Raw genomic sequence first — 26355 nt, 5'->3', positions numbered from 1 at the left:
GTGGAAGGGAATGGAATCAGGAGAGAGGAATTGTATGTTTGTTGTGAGCACTGAAGAAAATGGCTTTGATCTTACTAATACTTAGAGAAAGTTTCTGCTCATCCCGTATTGAAGAGCAGACACAATTCCAACCTGACCACACACCACTTGTCTAATGGGGGCCACAAGAATATCATGCGGCACGGTTGTTAACACTGCTGCCTCACAGGCCGAATGGCCTCCTCCTGCTCTGTAGAGATTCTAGGATAAGTGTAATCTGATTTTTTTTTTGGTAAATGACATGTATAGCCTTTGATTTAAACTGTTGTTGCCTTCAGCACAGGCAGGGTGTGGGCAGGACAGAAACTACCGTACAAATCTCAACTTGAGAATGGAACGAGTTAATTCCTAAGCTTCCTTGAAATAGTGTCACATTGTCTACCTCCTAAAACTGACAGGGTCAGTGGATGCGAGTGGACAATTGGGTCAGAGCTGCAAGGTACAAAACAGTGCCCCAGGCACATTTGAATATAGTTGGCGCTGGGTAAGGGACTTGGCAGCCAACGTCAGTGTCACTAACCCCCCTAACCTACTCATCCTGGGACACTAAGGAAGAATTTAGCATGGCCAATCCACCTAACCCGCACGTCTTTGGATTATGGGTGGAAATTGGTGCAACGGGAGGAAACCCACGTAGACATGGGGAGAACATGCAAATTCCACACAGGCAGTAGTCACCCAAGGTCGGAATTGAACCTGAGTCCCTGGCGTTGTGAGGCAGCAGTGCTATCCACTCTGCCAGCATGCTATCCTGGTATGATGTTGCCTCATGCAGGGCGTGGCTTCAGGCCAGTAAGTGTACCCAGGCTGAGGTTAACTCTTTCCAAGCATCAGTCTCACTGGGGTTAAAATCGGGGCCATAGACCATCTGAATTTAAATATGTCTGTGAGGAGAGAGTGCACTTGGCCCATATTTACATCCAGAGACATAAATTTGAAAAAAAACCAGCTGATCAGTGAAGTGCCTTGAGTGAAGTGCATGGGTCCACATTTGATAAAGCAGTGGAAATGTTTGAACAATATGGTCATGTTACAAAATAGAGAGACCTTTGGTTTCTGCCTCAGAACGGGAAGGTTGGAGAACTGGTCATCCTTGCAGGTGCTTCAAGTGACTGCGTTCGAACAGATAATTAATGTGTACAAGTAGCTGCTAATTTTGCATTTCAGGAATGATTTATGAGGTGGCATGGGATAGAGGGACATAATCTAATTTAGATCAGAACCTCTGCCACCCATACAATGGTATCAGCACAGCTGTGAGATGAGAGATGATTAATGGGCAGTAGCGTAAACACACTGTAGTCATAAAAGGTGTTATTTTGATGACATACTTGTCAGAATAGGAAATGGCACTTACAAAGAATGATGGTCAGTAGCATAACAGATTATTATGAGCATTCAGTCACTTACTCACTCACAATCCAGGTTAAGAACAAATATTGATGGAAAGATAATGCTGTTTGTAACAATTTGAATGGCTGTTTGTTTAAAACCAGCTAATAGCTCTGTGATCTAACCTTGGGTTTCAGTAAAAGTTAAGGAGATACATTTCTCCCTCTTTAAATGGGAGAATGATGCACAAGAGCCCTATTATGTACATAAAATGAATGTCATTACCCCTATTTATAGTTTCAGACATGAGATTATATTCAGTTCAGGTCATCACAAACCAAACCGAATGTTACCCTGCAACTCCCCCAAGGTTTATAATGAGAAGCGCCCCTCCCCCAGACACTTTGTGCTCTACGAGGTCTTAAATTGAATTAAAGCCTGATGCAGGTGCGGATTAATTTACAACTTAAAGCTGCAAGAGATTTTGCCCGTCCCTGTACACTGACTGTGAGCAAGAACTGTTTGTACTTTGGGACGTTCGGGGATAATATTGCTCAGTCGCCTGAGTTAATTTTTGTTGTATCCATTTTGAATCAGTTGCTTGTGATGGCATTAGTACTGGTGAAGAACTGACAAATGGGAAAAGGGTCGACCCCTGTGAGTGTACAACTTCCAAGGCAAGATCACAAAAGAAAGTGAGAAAGTAGTCCCCTTACCTCAGAATACCATAGCCAGAGAGGGAGTGCAACAAAGGTCCACCAGACTTGTACTCAGGATGGTGGGACTGTCTTATGAAGAGGGATTGGGCAAACTGGACCTGTATTCTCTAGAGTTGTGAAGAATGAGAGGTGATCAGATTGAAATCTTCAAAATACTTGAAGGAATAGACAGGGTAGACACTGTTAAGATGTTTCCCTTGGTTGGGGAGTTGAGAACCATGGGGCACAATTTCAAAATAAGGGGGATGCCATGAGATGAGAAATTTCTTTACACAGAGGACTGGGAATCTTTGGAATTCTCTACCCCAGAGAGCTGTGAAAGCTCAGTCATTGTGTTTGTTCATGGTAGAGATTGATAGATTTTTGATTAACAATAATCCAAAGGTTTATAGGGATAGTGGGTAAAAGGCAGTTAAGAGTCCAATCGGCCATAATTGTATTGAATGGCAGGGCAGGCTTGATGGGCTGAATGGCCTATTCTTGTTCCTATGTAAATAAAAATTTGCAAAGAAAAGGAATTTTCCTTTTCAATTATGATGAGATGAAGTGTGCTAAATTACCAGTAAAATATTGGCTAATAAGTTCCTCTACTGTCTCAGCAATTTGCTCCGTGAATGGAGAAATCTGAGACATCAGGAGGACTCAGCTTTGATCCTTGTCTGAACTATTAGCTGGTTTCAGCCAACAATATCATGGGATCACTACAACGCATAATGAGGCTATTTGGCCCACTGAGTCTGCACTGACCCTCCAACAGAGTACCTGACCACCAGACCCTTTCCCCATAACCCCACACATTTATCCCACGAATCCCTCTAATTTACACATCCTGGGACACCATGGGAGAGTTTAACATGGCCAATCCACCTGACCTGCACTTCTTTGGAGTGTGGGAGGGCACCAGAGCACCTGGAGGGAGCCCACACAGACATGGGGAGAATGTGCAAACTCCGCACAGACTGCCGAGACTGGAATCGAACCCGGGTCCCTGGCACTGTGAGGGAGCAGCGCTAACTGTTGTGCCACCCTCTATAGTAGACACATTACAATTGTTCTCTCTATTTGTCGGTTGCTAAAGAGAAATTAGACAGTGTTCTTCCCGATTGCTGTCCCCTTTACAAAGATATCAGAAGGAGACAGGACTGGACTTTGCTGTGATGTCCTTAATGTTCCAAAAGCCTGGTGACACTTACCGGGTAATCCATGTTGCTGGAACCTATTAGAAGCCAAGATAACATGGCATGGGAGATACCTGGTCAGAACAGAAATGCTTAAACAAGGCTGGTCAGTAGACCAGTGAAATACTATAATTTATAATGTTAAAATAACATTTTTGTTAATTGATTTCTTTTCAGCTTTTAGAATTTGACAGGGAGCTGTCGGGATTTAAAGACAAGTTGAGTGAACAAGAGATATCTTTTCCACCAAGGTACAAAATTTATATTTCACTGTTTTCCTGCAAACATTTCACTGAAAGCAAAGCCAAATATTGTATCTCGGAACTAATTGGGGGGAATAAAACTCTTTAACATTTTAAAGTGTTTAGTTTTCTTTTCACATTTTCCAATGTGGTGATGTGAAAGGTGAGACTGCGCTTATCAGCATCCTTTGCAAATGATTTGTTGGATCAGCGATGATTAACAGGGCCACTGCCTCTTTTAGAAAATGGGGAAAAAAAGGGCTTTAGTTTACATTCAGGTTATGACTTGACCTTTGACTGTGCATGCCATTTAAAGCCCTGTGCTTTATTGAAGCTTGGTGTTTACCTTCTCCTCATGTCATGGGATCTCACAAATATTTCCTTGAATGTATTTCAGTAGCTATTACTTTTAGCGCTACATTGGGATATGTTTTAGTAAATGATGTTTTCCTCCCATCCCTAGTTGCAAATATCCCAATGATAATTCAGGTTCTGCCTTGTGATCCAATATTTTCAAGTTCAGTTGTATAGTGTCCATAAAGTAACTGATTTTCTTTGTCCATCTATTATCTTGACATACCTCTGAAGAACTTGCACGTCAGGCAACCAGATCATTGAACTTAACCAATAAAGCAAATTCGAAATGCAAAGCCACTTTTAAAATGCAAAATCATCATTTTGAATATGTTAGGAATTCCCATGAGTCTAAATTGTCGATCCAACTCGTGTAGAATTTTATAAACCAGTTAGACTTTGCTCTCGCACTTTGCTATTATTCTAAGCCAGTAGATTCATTTGTAAGACCATTGCTTAGGCAAGCAATGGGATTGCTAGCACGATTCTTTGATTGCCTCACCAAGTGACATTGTCACCAATCCTTGAAGGATACAGTTTTAGCAATAAAACTAAATTAAAAATTAAAAACTGCATTAAAAAGAAGAGAATACAAGAACAGCCATTCAGCCCATCAAGCCCAATCTCTTATGTCGATGCTTGATTTTGTGCGATGGTCAAACACCAGCTCTTGATTTGGTACATCAAGAGAACTGATTTCTCTCCTGAGCTTCCTCTGAAAATAGGTGTTGGAAATCTGTATAATCCCCAATTCGCCTTCTGAATAGATAGTTATTCCAAATCTTTTAACAGTACCACTGGCCTCAAATCAATGGCCTTCAACTCATTTCACATTTGTGGGGAAGAGGTTTCTCTAATCGCCAACCTTCTGAATTTTGCATACATTTTCTCTAATCCTGTACTGCTGTCCAAGCTTGAATAGCTTACTTACTTTTACCTCGGGTATGTGAGCCTTCCTCACAAGTCTGGCTTGCAGGAATCTGAGAGACACTTTTCTTTTAAAATTTAATCTCTGTTTTATGATCAGGAAGGCCAAAGATTGGGATCTAAAGTGGCTGATTTTTTGGGGCATATTTGTAAGGGGTTATTTTGCTCATATCTTAGTGACTGTCAGCAATATGCAGAACAGATAAATCATGGCTTCAATTAGTGTGGCAGAGCTTATGCTCTCTCATAATCTCTCACATCATCAAACGTCTTGATTGACCCTCCACCAATATTAATTAAATAATTCATGAAGTATTTACAGGTTATTTATAAGATTACTACTTTGTAATTGCACATACCTTGGTTGCTGAAGTGTTTTTTGCTGACTTAAATGCTGGTGCACAAATCAGTTGTTTCCAAACTTGGATGGCCAACTAGGGCTTCCTCCTGATATTAAGTATGACCAGGAAAATGAGTAGAGAAGGGCAAGAAGTATTCGCAGCAGAAGGCCATATACACACAGGACCTTTAAGGAGCTATTCTTGTACAGTGGTAACCAATGTTTTCGATAACAGTACTTTGCTGAAAAATCCTTCAATTGATATAGCCAGAACTCCAATCTCAGAGCAGAGTTAAGACAGTACTGTCAGTCATTAGCTGCCAAGGTGACTTTGGGCAGGATTTTTTGGTCTTGCTGCAGTGAATGGAGATTTGGCTAAGCACCAAATTCTCCGTCTTCTCTGGCAGCGGTGGCGGGGCATAAAAGGCCGGAGAATTTGGCCAAATTGACTCTGAACTTTTTATGCATTTGCTTCCTTGCAGGCTCCCACTGGAGATGTAAGCCACATCTCTGTGGTTTCCAGTGCACCAAGCATCTGGGTGTGATCACCCCATCAACCTTCTGCTGTCACCTAGCCCATCAAGTCCTCAACAGAGGAATGAGTGTGCCACCTCGTCCTCAGATAAGCTGGCACATGTGGTAATCCTTTCCTCCAGCCCTGCCCCCAGCATCCTTGAACCTAGTGTTCAACAAATGCAGATCCCACGCCTATCCTGTCCTCTAAATTACAGTGTGTCAGTGCCTGAGCTAGCAAAATGGGGGTAGTAATGCCCCTTCATCTTTATTTTCTTTTCCTCTTCTTCCATTGCATAGACAGATTCTAGTTCTTGATTTAGTCTGAAATGAAAAAAGGTTTGCATGCTTACACCATCGACAGCTTGATGTCAGAAGAGATTGAGAGTTGAAGGGGAAGTATAAGGGTGAACGGAAAGATTTAGTAAAAGGGGGATAGATCTAAGACTGCTGCATTAGAGTAAAGAGCACATGACAGTCAAATGTTCCATCTCAAGGAACCAAGATCAGTAGAATTCACCAGTAAAGTTGTTCACTTGTTAGAAGAACAGATGGTCTCTAGAAGATAACAACCAAATTTTTGGGTGAAATATTTATTAATACAAGATTGCAATTAAACAATTGTACTTACTAACTGTGTAAGTGATCTGTATCTTTGACTTGGTGAAGAGATCTGTATTAGAATGCTGTCCCTGTGAGAGCTGTTCTAGAGATGATAGCTGTATTAGAGGAGAGTGCTGCTTCAAAGATTTCTCTAGGGTAGTTCCGTCCATGCTTGTATTGCAAATAAACTATTGTAACCTGTGCCTGAGTCTCCTGTGGTTAGAAGAAATCTACCACAATACGAAATGAGATGGTGGACTAAGGATGAAGATCCGCTCAACTTTCATTGTGTGAACCCGATTGATGACCCTGGCTTTCCCCATAATGGACAAACATGGGAATCTCACCTATTCCCATTAAATTCCCACTGCCCCTGGTCATGCACCACTTTCTCGAGTACCATTGAGTGTCATGCATTCTGTTTGAGTGATGAAATTGTCCAGGCTTGGGGAAAGGATTTAGCACAGGTACAAACTTTCAGAAGAGGGGTGAGGCTTGTCACAGTGCTAAATATGAGAGGATGAAGTGAACCATATGAATGATCAGTATCAATTCTGATTGAGAGATTGTGGTAGATGATTGGTTAGGTGCAACAAATTGAGCAGTGATTAAGACTCATGGTGCAGTTCATAGAATATAGCATTCACTGACCTTGACAACTTGTGTGAGATGATCAAACTTCTTCCTGCACTAAATCCAGGTCCCAGGGGCTAAGCTCCTTGCGTTAACCTCTTCTACTATCATTATCACTGCTTTGTGAGCATGAATCTGGAGGGCCACTGCTCCTTCCTAAGACTGCAAGGTGTACTTCTTTCTTTCCACTTTTCTGACCAATATCTGCAATGCAGCATCTGAAAGCATTGGTGTCCGTGCTCACGCATGATCAGTCACTCTGGCCTCTTCCACGATACAGTATTCAAAGTAACCAGAGCATCAGCAGCAATCAGGAAACCTCTCCTTAAAAAGGTGCATTCTCGCTTTAAACATTACTAAGCACCAGTGACATTTTGTCTCCTACTGACATACGCAGCTCGTGAAATCCGTGGGAAGAGTTGGCTGCACACAAAATTCATGGCATTTGAACTTGAGACCCTGTCCGCGTTACAATTGAGGGTGCAGGTTAATTGCGCTTTGCAAACATTGCACCCTCGGACCCCCTGAGGATTTTTGTTGGGGCTTAAACAAAATTCATTTGCACGGCTGTTATTCAGTAACTTCTATCTGACCTGATTAAATATACTTAACTAACTAGTTGTGTTTCGGGAAGCATGACATGCTCATATGCTGTTTCCTATTAAGTTTGTTTGTTGGTAAACAGCATGTGACCATGTTGTTTACTGTGCATATGAAATGTGTAAGATGAAAGTGTCATTTTGTTACATTGCCATCAATTTACTTTTTAATTATTGTGAGGATGTAAAATTAATCTTTATTCTTAACAAATTTGGCGTCCTATTTCTGCACAGGAAGTGGAGAACTCCATTTTTTTATATAGTGCCTTTCACATCAATAGGGCATCCTAGAGTGCTCTGTAATCAATGAGTTACTTTTAATATTGTCACTGTGTAAACAAATACAGGAACCAGGGTAAGGTCGAGTGACAGCAATGAGAGAAATGGCATTTGAGTTACATTTGGTGGTATTAACTGAGGCACAGAAGTTAGAACTCCACTGCACCTCTTTAAATAATGCTGTGGACTTTACGTTAACCTGACAGAGCAGATTGGACCACAGTTTAACATCTCATCAGGAGATAGGAGCTATTCAATTCTACTTTTATGCTGCACTAAATGGCCTGGCAGAATTCAAGTCCTTGGGGTGGAAAATTGAACACAGTGGCCAAAAATTGAGCCGATGCTGCATCTTAAGGCATAAATTGTGTGCAATATGGTGGACACTCTGTGTACACATTGCATGCTGAGTGTACCCTGCCCACCAAAGGTGGAAAAATAGGTTGAGAAGTGCACAATAGGCTGAGAACCTGGGAGATGCACTCCTGCTCATCCTGGTTCCACTGAAATGCCAGAAACTATTGCCAATTCCTTCTGGATTACGTCCTATCCTTCCTGATTGTCCCAACCTCCCTCCCCACAACTTCTCCACCTAGCTTTACAAGTGCCCTCTTCCCTCCTTTCCCAATCTCACCTCACTCTGCCTTCCAATTGTCTCCTCCCACCAGTTCACCCTCTCCCCTGGCCCACTTCCCTATCAATCATATCACATTCTCTCCCCGCCCCCCAGCCTCCCCCTTCCCCAAACCCCGGTGGCTCACTGCCAATGATACAAAGATTTAAACATCCAATGCTGAATTGTCATCAGGTACCTGATGATCGTCAGTTAAATGAAATCCAAGGTTCATTACCAGGTTTACCTCAGGTCACTCACTGCAGTCCACTGCTGTGAGGCAGCAGTGCTAAGCACTGTACCAACAGGCCGCCCTGTTTGAGGCAGCACTGTTTGAGCCCAGTCTCATTCTAAATAGGGATGAGAAACAAATCGAATGTACTTGAAGAACTGCAGCATTTGAATGGTTAAGTATGTGTTTACCAGGGTTTAAGATTGCTGTCAAACAAAGTACAAAATATTGACTGTCATATGATATGTAGCTTCAAATTAATTCATATCTATTAATAAATTAGCCAATTGAATTATAAGTATAAAGGTAAACCAATGTATTCATTATATTTTCATGACCATTTTACACAACAGGCCCTGAATTTGATTTCAGTATCTGCCCTAGGTTTATGTGTGCTGCTAGCAGTAAGATACACTGCTGCACTCTGTTCTGTTGTATTCTGGAATACAACACTGTGGTACAGTGGTTAGCATCGCTGCCTCACAGTGCCAGGGACTCGAGTTTGATTCCAGCCTTGGGTAACTGTCTGTGTGGAGTTTGCCATTCTCCCCATGTCTGTGTGGGCTTCCTCTGGGTACTCCAGTTTCCTCCCACAATCCAAAGATGTGTAGTTTAGATGGATTGGCCATGCTAGATGTGTGGGGTTACAGGTATAGGCAGGTGAGAAAGCCTGGGTAAGATGTTCTATCAGAGAATTGGTGCAGACTCAATGGGCTGAGTGGCCACCATCTGCACTGTAAGGTTTCTGTGAATTCTATCTACGTACAGATACACACGCAAAACTTTCTTTGGGACATTAACTAAATTTGAAAGCTATTGAACAGCTAATTATTCTCAAATAAAAGCAAAACTTGCTGGAAAAAATCAGCAAGTCATACATTATCTTTGGAACGAGAACCAGCGTTAACATTTCAGGTTGATGGGGCGGGTGAGACAAGGCAAAAAAAAGGCCTTGTGATAGCTTAAAAGACAGAAGAGAGCGAAGACAGAAGAGAGCGAAGACAGAAGTGTTAGTCTACCAGGGCCAAAGAGATGGAAGCTTGGAATACAAAAAGAAACAAAAGATTTGCCTGCAGCCAGACATGCCACAGTCTGAAACCAAAAAAAAACCAAAACATGCAAGGAAAAAGAGGCAAAATCAGGGACAGAGTTTATGGTCTACATTTGCTGAACTCAATGGTGGGTGCAGAAAGCTGGAAAGCAGTTAAGCAAAAGGTGGGGTGCTTTTCCTGAAGCTGATACTGAGCTTCACTGGGATGGTGCAGCACTCCAAGGACAATGATGTCAACATGAGAGCCAGCTGGAGAATTAAAAGGCACGATTTAAGGCCCATTAGCCATGGGCGCAAATCTCATTATCGCGAGAGGCAAAAATGGAATTTGTGTCGGTGATATTTTGGAATGCGATCTTCCTGGGCCCTCCCCAATGACACGATCAGGTTCGTGCCCAGGAAGGTCATGAGTTTGAAGGCCCTGGTATGTGCTCCAGGGGATCCTGCTCCCTTTTGACAGGGTCCCTGGCTTTCTCCATGGGGTGGAGGGGCAACTGGAGTGAGTTTCAGAAGCCTGAACGTCATCTGGAGCTGCCAGTCCTGGAAGCCCACCGTTGTCTGAACTATACAGTTGAAGCCCTCAGCCATGGCTCTCAGGGACTGAGTTGTGTTTCAGAGTTTACCCATCATGGGTATAACATCATGCTCCAAACTTCCCACTGTGGATGCCACACTTGCTGTGTTGGCCTGGGTGCCGTGCATTGCCAGCACCATCTCCTGTGACAGAAGATTGAGGGGTTCCTCCATTCAGCCCTGCAGTCGCAGGAGTGTGGCTGACAATCCCTCATGGTAATCCCAGCTCTGATTTTGCGTCTCCGGTAGCTGAGTGATCAACCTGTCTTTGAAGTTACTTGTGCGATCGCGGCTGTCCCAGCAGGACTCTTCCTGTCAAAAGCCGGTATCGTGATCTGCCATCAGCAGCTGTCAAAAGCCAGTATTGTAAACTACCATCTGTGTAACAATGTCCAACTAACACAAGTAGGTAAGATTTGCAAAGTCCACAAAATAACAGCCACATTAAACTATCTATCTTTATAAAAATGAGAGTTAAAGCATGTAATACATGAATAAATAACTTATATTAATGCCAGGAGCAATATAAGCTAGAGGAGATCAGCCACGAGGAAGGATTATGTTTTGAAATATTCTAGGTACAAAATCCATTAACCTTTTCCCTATTTCACTGTGAAGCTGTTTAAATGCAACAACCCGTGCCCCCCACATTTTTCCTCTGATGAAGGGTCAACCAGACTCGAAACATTGACTCTATTCTCTCTCCACAGATGTTGTCAGATCTGCTGAGATTTTCCAGCATTTTCTGTTTTTGCCCCTGTTATTAAAGTGCTCAGATGACCTCAGGTCAGGTATGCAAACACTTTACACCTCAGGCGTGGCATTTTTCCCATGGGAGAAAATTGTTTTTTTCCCTAAGAGCCTAAAAATTGTGGTCCCGATCCTGTTACCAGGGCTAATAGGATCACACCAGTTTTTGCGCTGAAATTGATACTTTGGATGGAATTTGCAAAATGACAGTCCGCAGGAAGATTGGGGTCTTGGTGGGGAACTGAATAGGAAGTGCTTCACAAAATGGTCATCCAATTTGTGTTTGCCCCCCTCAATGTCAGGGAAACCACACCGTGAGCAACTCATACAGATTAGATTGCTAGAAGCATGTATAAATTGGTGCTTCATCTGGAAGGAGTGCTTGTGGCATTGAACAGTAAGGAGGGAAAAGGACAGGTAATCTCCTGCATTTGCATGGGAATGTGCCCTGAGAAGGGAACTGGTTCTTTGGGGATTATTAATACCCTGATTCATTCCTCATCGAGGAAAGAGTCCAGTTGGAATGTTGAAAGAGGTGGGGAGGAGATGGGAAGATGGATTTGATGGTGGTTGCATATTGAAGGTGGTTTCAATGATGGAAAATTATCGGTTGGACTAAAACCTGGTGTTGTCAGACTTTTTACTGTGTTTACGCCAGTCCAACGCCAGCATACCCACATCGTGGAAGGTGAGGACAGGGGAAACCCTATTGTGCTTCTGGGAGAGAGGAGAAGGGGTGAAAACAGGTGAGGGAAATGTTGTGGACATTGTTGAGGGCATCAGTCATGGTAGGGAGAATCCTTGGTTGAGGAAAAAGGAAGACATCTCCAACACACTGGTGTGAAGGTTGCATCATTGGAGCAGAAGCAGTGGAGATGGAAGAACTGGGAAAATGGAATGTCATCCTTATTGAGCATAAGGTGTGAAGAAATGTAGTTGCACTAGCTGTGAGAGTCTGGGGACTTATAATAAACATTAGTTCACCGCCAATTATTCTTGAGTCTTTTGCAGTTTTAAGGTGTTAAAGAGCAATCATCCAAACCACCTTTAATCTTAAAGTTTATGAAGGTGGCTTCACCAGTTGCAGCTTTCTATAAGCTCAGTTTGTGACACTTGTAGAGTAATGCTGCTTTATTCTCCAGCTCGAAAGCAACTTTAGAATTGATGCAAGACGAAAACAAACTTTAGCAAACGTTTTCAATGGTTGAAATCTGCACTTGTTTGAGCATTTATTCATATTTGAAGTACCTTGTTTTTGGAGTTTAAGAGGTGTGTAGCATTGATTTGTGTAGGTCAACTCTATCCTATTGACCCTGAGTTGAACTTTGAACATCAGTTTCATCAAGTGGATCATTTATCTAGCTCTGAACCATCAACTACCTATAATCTTACCTCACCTCTTCTGTGACTCAAACCCGCTTCAGTGCTAAACAAACGCCATCTGGCCTATGTCTTGGGTAAAGCAGAACTCCATTCAACAGATTCCCCTGTCTTCACCAACCTCCACCACTTCCCTCTCCCCTGCTGAATTGCCTTTGTAATCCTCATTCTTATTTTCAAACACTTCTGCAATCTTGCAATCTGCTTCAGCCAAGTATGCACTCATTGCTTTTATGATGCTGCCGATTGTGCAGATTGCCACCTTTCCACTCCCCCATTGGTGGCAAAGCTTTAACCCTGCCCTCTGAAATCCCTTTGTTACCTTTCATTCCAGATTGAAAAAACCTCAAATGATACCACTCGATCCATTTTGTTAGGTGACAGCCAATGCCAGTTATTGTGATCTAACCAGAATTAGTTCATGGTTGTCGCAATGTGAATGAATATAGCTTACAAATTTGCTGCAAGATTCAAAGGCAATCCGTCTCACAGTACAGGAGTGTTGACTTGCTCTCCAAAGTAGATTCAGACTTGTAGAACTGCAACATGTTATACACAAGAAGATCAAGGTTCACTATCTTTGATTACTGTAATTTTCTCCAAAATATAATTAGTGGACCCTTGCACATTAGAGAAGTATAGTTGAACCAGTAAACATCCTGTTCTCGTGCCTTGTGTTTAGATTTAAAGAATGGGATACAACGTGTAAATTCATATTGCTTAGGCTCAAGAAGTCATCCAACAGGTCAACCCGTGACAAGTCTGATCACTGCACATATTTGTGCAGAATTTGGCTTTCCCATGTTAGTGGGTGTTCTGGAGCCAGGAAGGCGTAACATGGAAATGATGGAGGGCTGTGTTCTGACTGACCACTTCAAACCTCTTATTATGGTAAACCTGTATTCAGAAAGAACATGTATGAACTCCCTTGTGCATATTTAACCTGGCCAAGAGCCTTTAGTTGTTTAAAGGGGTTTTTGTGATGTAATACAGTTGTGTGACACAGTTTATTGTCGAGTTTTTGTTAACTATCTAGTCTGTTTGCATCATAAAGTAAAATTGAACCAAGTATTGAACCTGAAGAAGAATTGTAAAAATACCTTTCAAGAACCGAGGATGCTGAAAACACCCAGCAGGCCCGGCAGTATCTATAAGGAGAGAAAGCAGAGTTAACATTTTGAGTTCTTTTTGGCTCTGCATCAGAACTATAAAATAGTTTGCTGTGTGTTATAATCATATGGATACATAGTAAGAATCTGTAAAATGATTTACAGATTCATCTTTCCATGATAACATGCCTACCAGAATATCTGACAACATTAAGATTAGTTTAACTATTTTGATTTTTAGCAAGGACATTTTAGAATGGCTTTCCTTATCTTAATTCCAAGCCATTATTCAATAAAGCTTGTCCAATTTGTATGATGGTTGTATGTAATCTTTGTTGAGGAGAAGGAGCCAGGGTTGGCATTAAACATTAGTTAATGAAGAATTAGTCTTGTACAGTTCATAAAATTAAATGATAATTTGTTAAGAGTCTCGGTTGTAATATTTATGAAGCCATTAGGCATTGATTATGTTTGAAACTGCTAACATGCACAGCGGGGAATACATTGTCATTGCAGCCAAAATGATTAAATGAATGGCTCCTCTCCTGCAGCAGGGTGTTTGCCAAGTCTAGACTGCAGCAAAGGGAGCAAGGAATGATATACACTTGTCTCTTCACCGTTTGCTGTTTAATAGTAAACTGAAACTCGTTGAAGCCGGGCTTGGCAAGTTAGCAGACATCCTAGAAACTCGGCAGGTCTATGAGGATGGGTCAAAACAGCAACTTGGGTTGAAACGTTTGAATGAGAGAACGGTAATGTTTGTGTTCTGTGATAGATGGGAACTAACTAAATCAAAGGGAAGCTGACTATACATGTGAATCTTGTAATAATAAAGAAGCAAAGTTTATAGCATTTTTCTTTCCGCCTTCAGAAGTGTGCATTTAAATAATTAACTCACAAGAATTAGTTTAAAATGTTCTTAAAGTTGGAAAGTGGACAAAGAAATTAAATAGTATTTTGTTCAGAAGAATTGGGCACAATAAATCAATTGGATTGATTGTGCCTGTTCTAGTCCAGGCCTGATTCTGCTCAATAACCACACGATTGTTACAATCTCCTGTGACTGATAAGAAATGACTTAAACTTGGACAGACTAATTGTATTTAAGTTGTCCTGACAAAAATGCAGTGGTTTTTTTTTAAATCTTCAAAGGATCAATGTGTTAATGTTAATAAAATGCAAATTGTGAAAGAATTCACAATGAAATATTTGGAATCTGTTGCCTCTCTATTTGAATCAGTTTGTATGAATGTGCAGTCTATAAATCCTAAACTACTTGTAATGCATTGTTTTCATTTATATACATCAATGTGAAAATTGTTTTACATTGGGAATGGTTACCTCTTATATTAGCCAGGCTTATAGAACATAGAACGGTACAGGCCCTTTAGCCCTCGATGTTGTGCCAAGCTATGTCCGAACCCAAGATTAAGCTATCCCACACTATCATTCTGGCTATCCAATAACCGCTTGAAAGTTCCTAAAGTGTCCGTCTCCACTATCACAGCAGGCAGTGCATTCCATACCCCAACCACTCTGAGTAAAGAATCTACCTCGGACATCACTCCTATATCTCCCACCACGAGCCTTATAGTTATGCCCCCCAGTAACAGCTGCATCCACCCGAGGAAATAGTCTCTGCATGTCCACTATATCTATCCCCCTCATTATCTTATAAACCTCTATTAAGTCGCCTCTCATCCTCCTCTGCTCTAAAGAGAAAAGCCCCAGCTCCCTCAACGTTTCCTCGTAAGACCTACCCTTATTACTTGAAGTAATCAGATTCTTTTTCTGATACTGAGAATTATTTAACAACTTCAAATTTCTTAAAGATAAAGTCCAATAAACTGGGTGTTACTAGATATTACCAGTTAGCTCAGTGGATGTTCCATATCAGCAAAACTGTCAACTGAGTAGTTCAAATTTGCTAAGATTCCAACACATTGGAAGATACATTTCAGCAGTTTTGAAGTGTCACAGAAATAGTCATACATTATGCCTGGAATATTATCATTGTATACAACTGCAATGAATGGAGATTTGGCTGGCCGCCAGATTCTCCGACCTCGCTGCAGTAAGAGTGTGTGGTGAACAGCAGGTAAACTCGCACCCTGTGAAGATCATTGGGGTGGTATCCTCACCTCACTGCTCATGGCGGAGGTCTTGTCAATCCTGGAGAGTAGCATGTGGGCCTAAAAATAGGTTTCATGCCCAGCGCCAAACAGTTTGCAATCCTCCCGGTCTCTTTCTAATGGCGCAAACCAGATCTGGGTGCAAGGCCAATTAGCATATTTAAATCAGTATTTAAATATGCATAGCCCACTCGTATCCCAGCACACCAGATTCTCCGGCTTTCAGTCGAGGCACTAGAACAGCATGTACTGGTCTCCATTAGTGGAAACATGGTGCGATGGCCATGTTGGGGGGGCCTCAGAGGCCATTGAAGCCTCTGGTTGGCCGGGGGCTCAACATGGAGTTTACGTTTCACCGCCTCTTCCTCCCAGTTTGGCACAAACTGCCAACTGTATGATGAGTATGGAACGATTGCGCTGTGGAGCGTGTCTGAGAGACTGGCGTAGATCAGTCCATTGTTCTCACCATGCCTGCTTTATGTTAAGATGTTTTTCAAGTTATTGAAGTAACACAATAATGTACCTTGATTTAGTCATTATATCATTTGTTCTGGAATAGGACCGTTGGTACAATGAATTACTGTACCTAATTATTGATTTTATGGACAGTCTGGACTAGATTTTCCCAATAATGAATTTGCAGATAGGTTTTCAATCACCCTCTGTGTTACCTTAACTCATTGATAGTATTAACACTTCAGAGTTGAAAGAATAGGTTCAAACCAGGCTTTAGGATCACTACTACATCAGTGCAGTATTGAAGGCATGCAGCATTGTCACAGATAGTCTTTCTGATCAGACATTAAAGCAAAGCCCCATGTTTCCTTTCCAGTGGATGAAATAGATTTCATGGCTTTAGGCAAAGAGATTGGTGGAGACCTCTCGTTTCATGGCCAACATTGATCCCTCAACAGCAACACCAGAACCAAGTTACTTGGTCACATAGGCCATTGCACAGGCCCACAGCAACGTGGCTGACTCTTAGCTGCCCTCTGAAATGGCCGAGCAAGCCACTCAGTTGTACCAAGCCTCTACAGATTGACTGCAGCTATTCAAGGAGATAGCTTGCCACCTTTACAAGAACAATTAGGGATGGGCAACAAATGCTAGCCTTACCTGTGACTCCCACACCCATAGAACCATACAATCCTACAGCGCAGAAGGAAGCCATTTGGCCCATCGAGTCTGCATTGACCCCTTGAAAAAATCTTTAAATAAGAAACTTGTGGATTTGTATATACAACTCTTTGCAGGTGATTGGATGAGTTATGAAGGCTATTAAAAAGGCATTTGAAATCCTTGATTTGTAAACAGAGGCAGAGAGTACAAAAAAGGAGAGTTTTTTTTAATAAAGCACAGTTTAGGCTCTAATTTAAGAATTGAGGTCATTTCTGGAGTTCACACTTTGGGAAGGATGGCAAGGCCGTTGAGATGGTGCACAGAACATTTGCTGGAATAGTACCGGGGATGAAATGCTTCAGTTACATGAAGAGACTGGAGAAACTTCACCTTTCCTCCTTAGATTAGGGACAGTGATGGAGAGATTTCATAGAGGCATTCAAAATCTTGAAGAATTTTGATGGAGGAACAACTTTTCCAAGTCATAAAAGCTCTGGTGGAGCCCTGCAGTACTCACCGGAACATGTGATAATTCATTATGGTCTGTTGTATTCTGCATAATCTGACCATCAAGAGGGCTTAGCTCTTGCCAACTCGGACACAGTGAGCAGCCGAGTTTAAGGAGGAGGAGCAGGAAGAACAGAGGATGCAACTAACCATCCCATCCCTTCCAGTCCCTAATTATCCCATCAGACTATGGTACTGGTTGACACAATGACAAAATCGCATTCTCATCAGTTGCACACTGTGCCCCTCATTCTGTTGCAGACGATCAAGCAGTCCTCTTGGTTGGCAATGCTGAAATACGAGCCAACGAAAAAATAACCATTCCAAAGCAGCTTTGTCACATAAACCATTTAATTTTCCAAACCGATGTGCACATACTCAGTGGTAATTTTTTTGTGTGCCTTTGCCGATCCTAAAGCTCCTATACAGTGCTACCATAACAACGTGCCTGGTGGAAGGCTGCTGATGTTGAGTGAGAGAGACTGCAGATGGTCCAGCAGCTCTGGGCCTACACGGACCAACTTTTGACTGCAGTAACTCAGCTTAGACAGGAGCAGTTAATAGTGGCTGCCTGACAGGCAGCAGAAAAGGAACTAGCAGACTGGGCTCGGGTGTGGGAGGACAAGTGTAATCGTCCTGAGAGAGGACTGTGAGTTGCTACTCCCTGGAACCACTGCCACTGCCCCAGGGTGGAATCTCAGCAATCCAGAAATCTGTCGGACGAATGTTTGTTCCACTACCGTGAGATGCTGAAGCCCCCTTTTGAGCGCTGATATCGCAATCATGATGGCCGCGGTTTGGGCCTGTATGGCGACAAGCTGTGCTTGTGTCATGGCCTGTGCTTCCAGCGCAGCACTCAGACATTGTATGGCTTCCACTTGTGCTGCAGTGGGAGCTGAGACATCGGTTATCAGACACTGCATCATGGCCATGTAAATCTGTGTTCTCATTGAGTTGGCGCACAGCTTTATGCTGCAAAATGCTGGGTTCAAAGCTCTATGCAAAGCCACGTGCCAAGTTATTCTTCCATGCTCCTTGAGTGTGACGATAAACTTTCTGGCAGGCATCCCATTGAGCAAGTATTTAATCCTTGCCCATCAGCCCTTGTCTGTCCACCACCCTGTCAAAATTCTTGTCTAAACCCTCTGAAGCAGAACTCCTGTACAATCTTGCCCTTAAGCGGACTGGGATCTGCACAACTGTGTCCACTGCTCTGCCAGCCTCTCATGTCTGGACAGGCTGCAGTTCTTGGGTATCTGAAAGGAGAAAAACACAAGGCTAGTATTGTAATGAGGGAAGGAGCAGGAAAGAGGTGCATGCTTAAACCATCTGCAGCTTGTAAATCAAAAAAGATTGCGGGATGAATTGGAAGTGGGTTATGAGAAAGAGGATTAAGCCAGAACATGCTCTGACTGTCAATGATTTTGGCCCTGCTGACAGCCATAGATCAGTTATGATCACTCCAAGGATTACCAGTGCTGTCAGTACCAGGGGAGTGAGGACACATAGTGACGCCTGTCCTCTGCTCGCTGATGCAGCTATGCATCACTTTGTCCTGCAAGAGAGAGAGAGATGTGTACCATTGTGTAAGGTATGATATGGTTGAATAGCTGCCGGAGTGTGTAAGCTGAGAGATGTGGGTGTCAGATGGGCGGCAGTGTTAAGTGTGAGGGTGAAGTGAGATTATGAATGTTAGGTATGAGGTGTGGTTAGTCAAGAACATTGTTAGTCAACCGAAGTGAGGATGGTGAATGGATCAGTTTGTGAGGCGAGTGATTTATTTGTAAGCATGTGACGTTTGATGATGCATTCATTACAATTGTTCAGCCTTCTGCACTGCATCCAGGAGGTCCTTGGAGCTCAACATATTACAGTGTTAGCGGTAGCTATCTGCACTTACTGCCTTCCATGTGTGCATGTGCATGTGTGTGTGTACATGTGCATGTGTGTGTGCAAGGTGTGTGCATCCTTGGCTCCCTGTGGATAGAGAACCTCTTTTATCCTGTTCGCTTCCTGCATCAAGAACTTCACTGTTGCATCAGAGCCAACTCTCTCCCTGTTGTAACATTTTTACTCTTTGGCTCTCGGATGGCCTGTCCAATTGCTTCCGGAACCTGTTGCAGCACATTACCTCTGAGTTGCAAGCAGGCTGTAAGTAGTGCAGTCTAGCTTTAAGTGGTGCTAGCCTCGCAAGAACTTGGAGTCCCTGCTGAAGCATACAGACACATAACAGTGTGTTTAGAACTCGGGCTGCATTCTACTATAATTTATTTAAGCAGTGTTATGATCCTTCACCAGACCCCCAGTTTATTGGTGAGATCTGGATAAGAACCAGTAGCTTTTTATTTAAAGTTGGCCAGGTTTGAGAATCAAGGCACTTGCTCAGCGAATAAAGCAACAAGATTCCATGAGTTTTGAATAAGCAAAAGTAAACTTTGCCATACCAAATCAGAGAGATAAAATAATTTACCATTTCTTTGTTATAGTCTAACATTCGAGGTAAATATGAGGTACATGTGAATTAATAAGTAAACTGAGGTTGAGCACACCACAGTGCACAATAAATACCAAATGCAACCTAAACAGATTCCACAGATTTCTCAACCCATGTAGACGTCAGTAACACTGAGTAAACCAATCTCACTGAGACTCCGTCTCTCTCACAAGGGATCCCAGACTTCACATTCAAAGATCTTGCCTCGGAATTCTCTCCAAAGGTCACTCCAAGCTAGATGGCTTTAACAGCAGCCCACCTTACAGGCAAAGCTTCAGATTTTTGGCCGTGAAAAGCTGAACTTTCAGAGATGTGCTTGGGTCTTGCTGAAACTTCTTACTGAAGTTACTTACTGAAGGCTTTCTTACTTCTTACTTCTTACTGAAGGCTTTATACATTTGGTAGAAATGAATGTTGTTTTTTTTTAGAAAGATCAGCTTAATTTGCATTTTATTTCCATTGTACTACGCTGCATTTCGAACACAGTTTTGAGAATACCTTGCTTAAATGTGGCACCTTGGCTACTTTTGATGTAACCACAATGCAATTTTCACTGCTCACCAGTCAAACATTAGGCTTTATCAGGACAGACCGTGTCTGTAATTCATGCCAAAAGGGTGCAGAAGAGCACGCCTACTTGGTCTAAGAATTTGCCGCCAGTCTTGCTTACTTTTAGATTTCACTCTCCCACCTGATTGCTTCAACCTGAAAGTAAGAGTTGGTCACATTAAATACAGCCCCTTGTCAGTCGCAATGATTAGCAATAAAACAAGGCCCCAGTTTTTAATCCAGGGCTATCGGTGAATAACGAATCAATGAGCAGGAAGCGGTTGTGAATGAAGACTCCTTGAGGAAGGCCAAACATGTAAGTAATTGTTACATTATCAGGCAATTCATTAATTACAGTATTGACTCTGGAAGGTTGTAAAGTGACATTGTTTAAAAGTGTTTTTTTTCCATTGTACACACCCTTTGGTGAAGTTTGCCTTCTGATAAGTGTGCAGGAATACTAATCTAGAGAAATTAATCAGCAGTGACTGGCTGGTGTTTGGCATTGTATTAGGTTGCCATGTAATCTGCTGGGATATGCAAGATGTTCACGTATAGCAGAACATCACAGAGTAGTTTACATTGTGGTCAATCAAGTCTTGTTTGGGGATTCTCATTTGTAACCTGGTCTTTATTCTGCCGTCGCCTTAACAAATTTGTGGAGGTGTTGTTACTGGCCAAGGAGGATCATTGAAAGTTGTCGGTCAGAAATTTAGTATTTATTTTGCATCTCTTTTCACAAATAGGCTTTTGCAGCTTGGTATCAGCCTTTAAGTTTAGCTTTTTTGAGCATTTTGATTGTGATTTTTCAAAGAAAGAGGCATGTTTTCAGTTAACGCCAAGAGAAAGATCTGAGATTGCCACTGCCTTGTAGAAAAACCTTCCATGTGATTTTGATCTGATATGCAGTGCTATGACTCAAGTAATATTTGCACTTCTTGTCCTTTGCTACCGCAGCCCATGGATTGCCTGATTGACCCCATTTTCCTCCGAAACCTTTGACCCCATTGTTAGCTTGGTCACCATGGTGTTATTGTAACATTTGCAAGTAGCAGCTGTTTAACACATTGTATTTTAACTGCAATGTTTGCTGTTCGGTGTTTACCATACTGATTTCCACCCCCGTCCCCCCCCCCAAATGAGCTGCGCAACATCTCCTCGTTTATTCAGCAAAAGAGGCTGGCAGGCCTAAAAGCTTTAGACATGTTTGTATCCAAGAAAAAAAATCAGTAATTCCTAAGGCAGAATTATCAAGATATCACACTCAAAGAAAATCAGTTTTATCAATACCAGAAAAAATGATGACATTTTAATTAAATAAATAATATTCAAAGAATCTTTCTCCCTACCTCTATTATTTATTTAGGTGCAGCATTTAGTTTGAAATAAGCTTTATCTATTTTTGTGCTCTTACGACCAAGTTAGGAGAGTGGCTATTTGTTTCAAGTAACCTTCCACATTTTTACACTGACTTCATGAACCTTTTCACAGTGATTAACAGTGCTGCCTCATATGCCAGGGACCTGGATTCGATTCCTGGCTTGGATCACTGTCTGTGCAAAGTTTGCATGTTCTCCCCGTATCTGCATGGGTTTCCTCCAGATGCTCCGGTTTTCTCCCACAGCCCAAAAGACGTGCTGGCTAGATGCATTGGCCATGCTAAATTCTCCCTGAGTACACCCGAACAGGCGCCGGAGTGTGACAACTCAGGGGTTTTTTACAGTAACTTCATTGCAGAGTTAATGTAAGCCTACTTGTAACACTAATACACTTAAACTTTTACCCGCAATCAGTTAGAGATTAAAGCTATTGTTCAGTTCATGTGGAGATGTCCTTTATAGCACATTCACACACAAACTTTTAACTTTGGAGCTAAGCAGTTTCTGATTGACTGCAACCCAGATACTGGTCAGAGAGTTTCTCGCTAATTATTTAACTACAAATCACTTGAGATGATTTGAAACAAATCTCCCAGGAACTGGATTTTCGCACTCAAATTGCAGATCTGAAACTTTAATACCGGCATGGTCTTCCTCAGTTTAGGAAGGAAAAACCATGTATTGTGTCTTTTAATTCCTCTAAGTTCATCTACACTTTCGACTCAAAATGCTGGGGTTTCCATCATGCGTATTTCTTTCAGCTCTCCATGGGGCTGGTGGACTGACAGACTGAAGCATGGTTGCTTGGCACATGACTCCAGTGGGACAATTAATGTGGCACCCATTGATATAAATTCACAGAACATATATTCCCTGGCGGCACAGTGGTTAGCACTGCTGCCTTGCAGAACCAGGGACCTCACTTCGGTTCCGGGCTTGGGTTATTGTCACATTCCCCCTGTATCTGTGTGGATTTCCCCTGGGTGCTCTGGTTCCCTCCCACATGTGCCAACCCAAAGATGTGCAGGTTAGCATGGCCAATCCACCTTAGTGTCAGGGGGACCAGCTAGAGTAAATGCATGGGGTTATGGGGAAAGGGCCTGGGTGAGATTGTGATCAGTGCAGACTCGATGGACCAAATGGCCTCCTTCCACACTGTAGGATTCTATAATTAGTTACTAGTTCTTTAAGAAGAATATTACAACATAACCATAGACTTTCATTTACATTGCATCTTTGACTGCTTGACAGTGTCACAAAGAGCATTACAGCCAATGATATCAGTGTGTTGGCACTGTTTTAATGTTGGAAGCATAGCATTAACTTGCTGGCAATTAGGTTCCACAAACAACAATGCAATAAGGCATGCTTACTAGAATGCAACTATCTTTGCAAAGAGCCCTGTCGAAGGGTCGCCCAGACTTCAAACTTTAGCTCCATTTTCTCTCCACGGATGCTGCCAGATCTGTTGAGGTTTTCCAGCATTTTCTGTTTCTGTACCTTTTTTAGTGATGTTGATTGAAAGATAAATATTGTTGAGGGCACTGGGAGAAAATCCCCTGTTTTTCTTCAGCCTGTCTGTCTTCAGAGGTAGATAGGGCCTCCACTGAACATCTCTGCTGAGAGATAGTACCTCCTGCAATGCAGCAGGCTTTCAGTACTGCATTGGAGTGTCAGCCTAGGTTTTGTGCTCAAGTGATCTTGAACCAATTCTGATCAAGGATGAGAGAGCTACCCTTGAGAACATAATTTCAAATGTTAACCTTCACAAACTGCTATAATTCCAAAACATCAACAAATCTAGGATTATTGTTGAGTTGGGAGAGCAGTATTGTACATCAAACATCCAATCCTGCAATAGAATTTGAGAGCAATTCACTCTCGGCTCACATAAGGAAGTTTAAGTGCTCTGTTTGTGACTAATAAACTGCATTATTGATTAGTTTTAGTACTTCACATTTAAATGCTCAAACTTTGATTGTAAAAACTGTTCTACTTGAAACAAGTCCCTTGAATCATAACTATTCACACGGGTTAATGTGTACAGCCAGATAGCAGACCTATTGATTGTATAAATAAGTGTGTACAATAAACATGCTCATCTCAATTTGCAGGTTACTTATATTTATGAGCGGCATACCAGATGAAATGTGGGAATTTAAAAATTGATAACATTGCATTGACCTGTTTCCCAAGCAGAGTCGTTACTCCTTCCCCTGAACTTCACATGTATCCCTAAAGTCGCAGCAGTTTCTGAATGACCTACTAATACAGGATTAGTTGATAATCATCCTCTCAAATCTTCACTGACAACTGGTATGGAAAGACTCGTATTTTTATAGCACCTTTCACAATCTTCCAAAGTGCTTACTTTTGAAATGCAGTCAGTCTTGTAATGTAGGAAACAGCCGTGGCTATTTTTCAAACAGGTTGTGAAGTGCTTTGGTATGTTCTAAGGTTGTGAAAGGTGCTATATATACCTTCTGTCCTTCATCCATCTATCTCCCCTTCCTTTGCTCCCCTCCTTTCGGTTTCTAGCTTTTTCTCGGCTTTTGATTGAGAATTTAGACGTGTGTAAACAGGCTGTTAAAGTGTAAATTCCACCCCTGTTGTCCAAGCCACACCAGCTGAAGCCTTGCTTAGGGCAATGCTTTACATTTGATCAAAGCAGCCTTGGACCCGCATTGAAGTGAAGCATAATGCAGGAGTCAGAATAGCTGGCATTTTGTGTGGAAGGCAAGTTTAAGAGGTTGCCAAAGAAGTCCAATAAACTTGATGAATGTGACTTTGAATCATTTTCGTTTTCGAGGGAAGGCCCTACACTCGTCAACTTATTTTTTGTGTAACACAAAAGTTTTAAGTAGCATCTGGAAACCAGTGGGTGGAGCTCTTGAACATACAAACACATATGTACAGAACTCCATTGTCACTGAACAGAGAGCAACAAAGGAGCTGGACTAACACAACTCTGCTGGTCCAGAAGCTATTATCTGTGACTCAGCTGGCTCCATGTTATGAGAAATCATGCTTGTTTGTTCTTTATTCTTTTTTGTGCAAGGTGTAATATAAAGTCCACTGTTTTGCCCTTAAGAAAATGACCGTGTGGTTTGGTGTTCCTCGGTATTTGTAATGCGCTTAACGATAGTTCCATTATCACTGCCACAATGTCAGTAGCACAGGCACACGTTTCCACCTGTGCAATGTCTCTTGAGTAGATCAGGGAGGTACTGGTTGGAATTGTCTTTAAACTTTGCACCCAAGGCTCGCCCAATGCAATGTTTGAGTTGGCACCATCTTACTCAATCCTACGAAGAAATAAGCAGAGGCTGAATAAATACAAGAGTCCTATTCTGATTCTGGAATCCTGCAAAGAATTCTATCACCACTTAGCATTGGTGTCCCAAGTTTCTCATCCTGCTTCAGAACTACCAATGGCACAAGTGGGGAGGTTGCCATTTTTAGCAGTATTTAACAGGATTCTTTTCTGTTCTCAGTGCAACACGCTGCAAAAGCTTTGGAGAGACATTTTGCTTCCATCAGATGGTGGTTTTTGATTACTTAGACCATATCAGTGTGTTTGTTCCACCCTTACAGCCTTACCAACTTGTAATGGACATAAAGCAACATTTTTTTTATTATCACAGGGAATCCCAACAATTCCATTTTAGCTAGAAGAGGAGGAGATGACGCGGGAGAATGCAGAGTACAGAGCTGCAAGTTTAGGGAGAACAAATAGAAGGAGGGGGCTCATCAGAAGCCTTACCTGCCTCTCTCCAAGCAGAGAGTGTAAAGGTCCAGTGGAGCGGCAGTACCTATGGCAGCTGCACCACTGCAAGAAGGAAGCTGTCACAGAATCATGCCACTTCTTGCAACCAAGTCTGCAAGAAGCATTGCCTGCTGCAGTCAGGATCATTGTGTTCTCATTATTCAAACATCAGCTTCTTCGCTGACACCTCCCCTCCCTCCCCAAGCTTTTTCCAGACTATTACAGGGGTTGTCAGCAGCCTTAGTCAGTTTGCAGCTCATGCATTAAACAGGTAATTAATACCATGTTTGGCAGACCAAACTCCTTCACCTCTTCAGCAACCTAAATCAGCAAGGCAAAGCTCTGGGGTTTACTGTGTTTGAAAGATTGTCCCACATCTTGGACACCATTGGCTATGCCTGTGTCATCCTGTGAGCACAGTAAGAAGTCTTTCAACAGAGGTAGGAAGAGGCCCTTTTAATTGGGCATTTAAGTGGCTCAATTGGCTCTGAGCCGATGGGCTGTATTCCCTTTATCCCACCGCTGGACGTATGACATGACAAACAAGATAACATTGGGCATTCTATCCATCAGCATTTTCCAATACTATTTTCCCAACCTGCTGCCTAAGAGCAAATAAAATTCAGCCCATTGTGTAACCAGTGGAAGTCTTGTGGCATTGTTATTGGAAAGTTACAACATTTATTCATGAAGTACCTTCAGTGTCGTAAAATACACCAAGGTGTTTCACAAGAACGTTATCAAATGAAATAATCAGTTATTAGGACCAGTTGCAAAGAGGTAAGTTTTAAGGATCATTTGAGTGGAGGAAAGGAAAGGAAGGAAGCGTAGACGTCAAGGAAGGGAATTCCAGAGCATCCCGGTTACAATCAGGGATACTCAAGAGGCCAGGATTAAAGAGGTTCAGATTTCTGGGAGACTTGAGTGGTTGGAATAGGATTAC

At 42.2% G+C, this 26355-nt stretch overlaps 1 protein-coding gene across 3 annotated transcripts in view; it reads left to right on the top strand.

The window, feature by feature from the left end:
* The window catches only part of inpp5a (inositol polyphosphate-5-phosphatase A), a 499011-nt gene that overhangs the window by 443187 nt on the left and 29469 nt on the right, over positions 1-26355 (top strand). For all 3 annotated transcript variants that reach the window (XM_080205594.1, XM_080205595.1, XM_080205596.1), the window contains exon 12: positions 3446-3519. In XM_080205594.1, the coding sequence (XP_080061720.1) occupies positions 3446-3519 (74 nt within the window). The remainder of the gene's footprint in view (positions 1-3445; positions 3520-26355) is intronic.

This window comes from Carcharhinus amblyrhynchos, chromosome 17, assembly GCF_965287045.1.
Source record: "Carcharhinus amblyrhynchos chromosome 17, sCarAmb.v2.hapA, whole genome shotgun sequence".
NCBI lineage: Eukaryota > Metazoa > Chordata > Chondrichthyes > Carcharhiniformes > Carcharhinidae > Carcharhinus > Carcharhinus amblyrhynchos.
This window is presented reverse-complemented; position numbering and strand designations above follow the sequence as displayed.